Here is a 2086-nt window from a genome sequence, read left to right on the forward strand (position 1 = left end):
CATCCGAGGGTCTTTAATCTTTATTCATTTTCACATATGCATAAGGTTCATAGAAAAAATCATGGATTTCACATGTAAGAATAAATGTGGATTGTTAGATATATATTTAGAAAAATATCCTGAAAATAAGTTGAACTCAACCACTTTTGAATCGATGAATTTGAAATTTTGGATTTCATAAAATCTATTCTCTCATTTTTATGACATTGATTAAAATTGAAAAACATTTTGTGCCAATTTTTTCAATTATCTGTAACTTATTCAGTTATTCGTATTCATTAAGTTGATGAAGATGAACATTTTAAATTTAAAATATGATATAAAACATTATGTATCAAAATGTGAATGTTGAGAAGAAAAAATTACACGAGAAATAACTGATAAAATAAAATTCCCGCAGGAAGAAAAAGTAGAATATTAGACCAACGAGGAGGCCCGATTGATCAGCGGACCAGCCCAAAAATCCTGCTTTCAAATTCGACGAATGGAAAATCATATCATAATAAAATTAAAAGAGATTTATTCCTTAATTGGGCATTGCTAGCTAGAACAATTAACACAAATGACAAAAACTTGTGTGAGACGGTCTCACGAATCGTATTTTGTGACATAGATCTCTTATTTGGGTCATCCATGAAAAAGTATTACTTTTTATTGTGAATATCGGTAGGGTTTACATGTCTCACAAGAGACCTACTCTTAACAAATATTCTCTTACAATTAAATATTCATGCTTTTATTCAACTTGTATCTACAAACAATGAACGTGAAAGAATAGAAATGGAATTTTTTCCATGTTAAGAAATGAAAAGAAAGCAATGAAATCAATTAAAGATCGATCAGAGTTAATTAGAGGACCAAATCTTCGCAATTGAGAATCGAGTCAAAATGAACCATAGGCTGCATGAACGAGTTGAGATCCTCAAAGATGTCGTGTCCGTCGTACGAACAGAAGTCGTTGGATTCGAAGCAAGTTTTTATGTCATCTGGAATGCAGCTTTGTGGTGGATATTCAAACTGATCCCGTGGTGTGGAAGAGTACTCAGCAGTCAAGGTCATTTCCATCATTTCCTTGAACTTTGAAGATTGTAGCAAAAGGCCTAATGCTGATGTGGTGTTCGCGGGTCGTGGCTGGGATGTGGTAGCATCAAAAGCGTCGTCGGAGGGTTGTTGTAGGGGTGGGAGGGTGGTGGCTACACATGGAACCATGTTTGGTTCCATATTATCGTGAAGCTCATTATTGTCGATGTTGTTGGGTCTTAACCATTTGATGTAACGACTTAGATCGAAGTTCGTGACAGCGTTGAGTCCACGATATTCGATAGCTGCCATGTCATATGCAACGGCAGCTTCTTCTTGTGTAGCTGCAAGATTTTTTAATGATCATATCATATAAATAGTTTAGCGGAAAATTAAAATAATATGAAAATTGAGATAGGGTTCGAGTTTATATATAGCGCATAAAATATAATAAAAATTTGCATAATTCAAAATTTACCATAAGTTCCGAGATAAAGATATTTATTGCCAAAAATTCTTCCAATTCTGGCTTCCCATCTTCCATTGTGGTGATGTCTGCAAGAAGTATAATGCCACAAAAATAAAAATAAAAATATATCATGAACTATTAATATTCTTGACATACATTCCCAAATTGATATTAAAATATTGAGAATAAAAGTAAAATTAATATGTAATAATTATTTTAATTTAATTTAACTTCTCATTATTGTCTCATATCTTGTCTCATATCACTTTAGTCTATCGATAATGAAATATTATAATTTATATTTTCTGTACCTTGCAACTCCTCTATACTTGGATACTCCCCTTGAAAAACCACTGCTTTTCCTGTAATTTGTCAATAAATAAAAACTTAAAATTACAAATGTAAATTTTTTAAATATTAAATATAAGGTTGAATTATTTTTCATTAGAATACTTGCCTCCTTAATGATCCAATATATTCTTCCCTGGACTGTACCTCCATCTCTGTCAGCTCTTTCTCATATGTGGACAACTATAATTCAAAATCATCCCATTATATATAATTACAATTCTTAATTAAAATCTAATCATAAAATAT

General features: G+C 31.6%; 1 protein-coding gene across 1 annotated transcript in view; it reads right to left on the bottom strand.

Moving 5' to 3' along the window:
* Positions 1 to 849: 849 nt before the first annotated feature.
* Positions 850 to 2086, bottom strand: part of LOC140972783 (AP2-like ethylene-responsive transcription factor At1g16060) — a 2949-nt gene continuing 1712 nt past the window's right edge. The window contains exons 5-8 of the mRNA XM_073435205.1: positions 1947 to 2020; positions 1801 to 1851; positions 1499 to 1575; positions 850 to 1364 (exon numbers count right to left, since the gene is read on the bottom strand). Of these exons, the coding sequence (XP_073291306.1) occupies positions 850 to 1364; positions 1499 to 1575; positions 1801 to 1851; positions 1947 to 2020 (717 nt within the window). The remainder of the gene's footprint in view (positions 1365 to 1498; positions 1576 to 1800; positions 1852 to 1946; positions 2021 to 2086) is intronic.

This window comes from Primulina huaijiensis, chromosome 1 (genome assembly GCF_012295235.1).
Source record: "Primulina huaijiensis isolate GDHJ02 chromosome 1, ASM1229523v2, whole genome shotgun sequence".
Taxonomy (NCBI): Eukaryota; Viridiplantae; Streptophyta; class Magnoliopsida; order Lamiales; family Gesneriaceae; genus Primulina; species Primulina huaijiensis.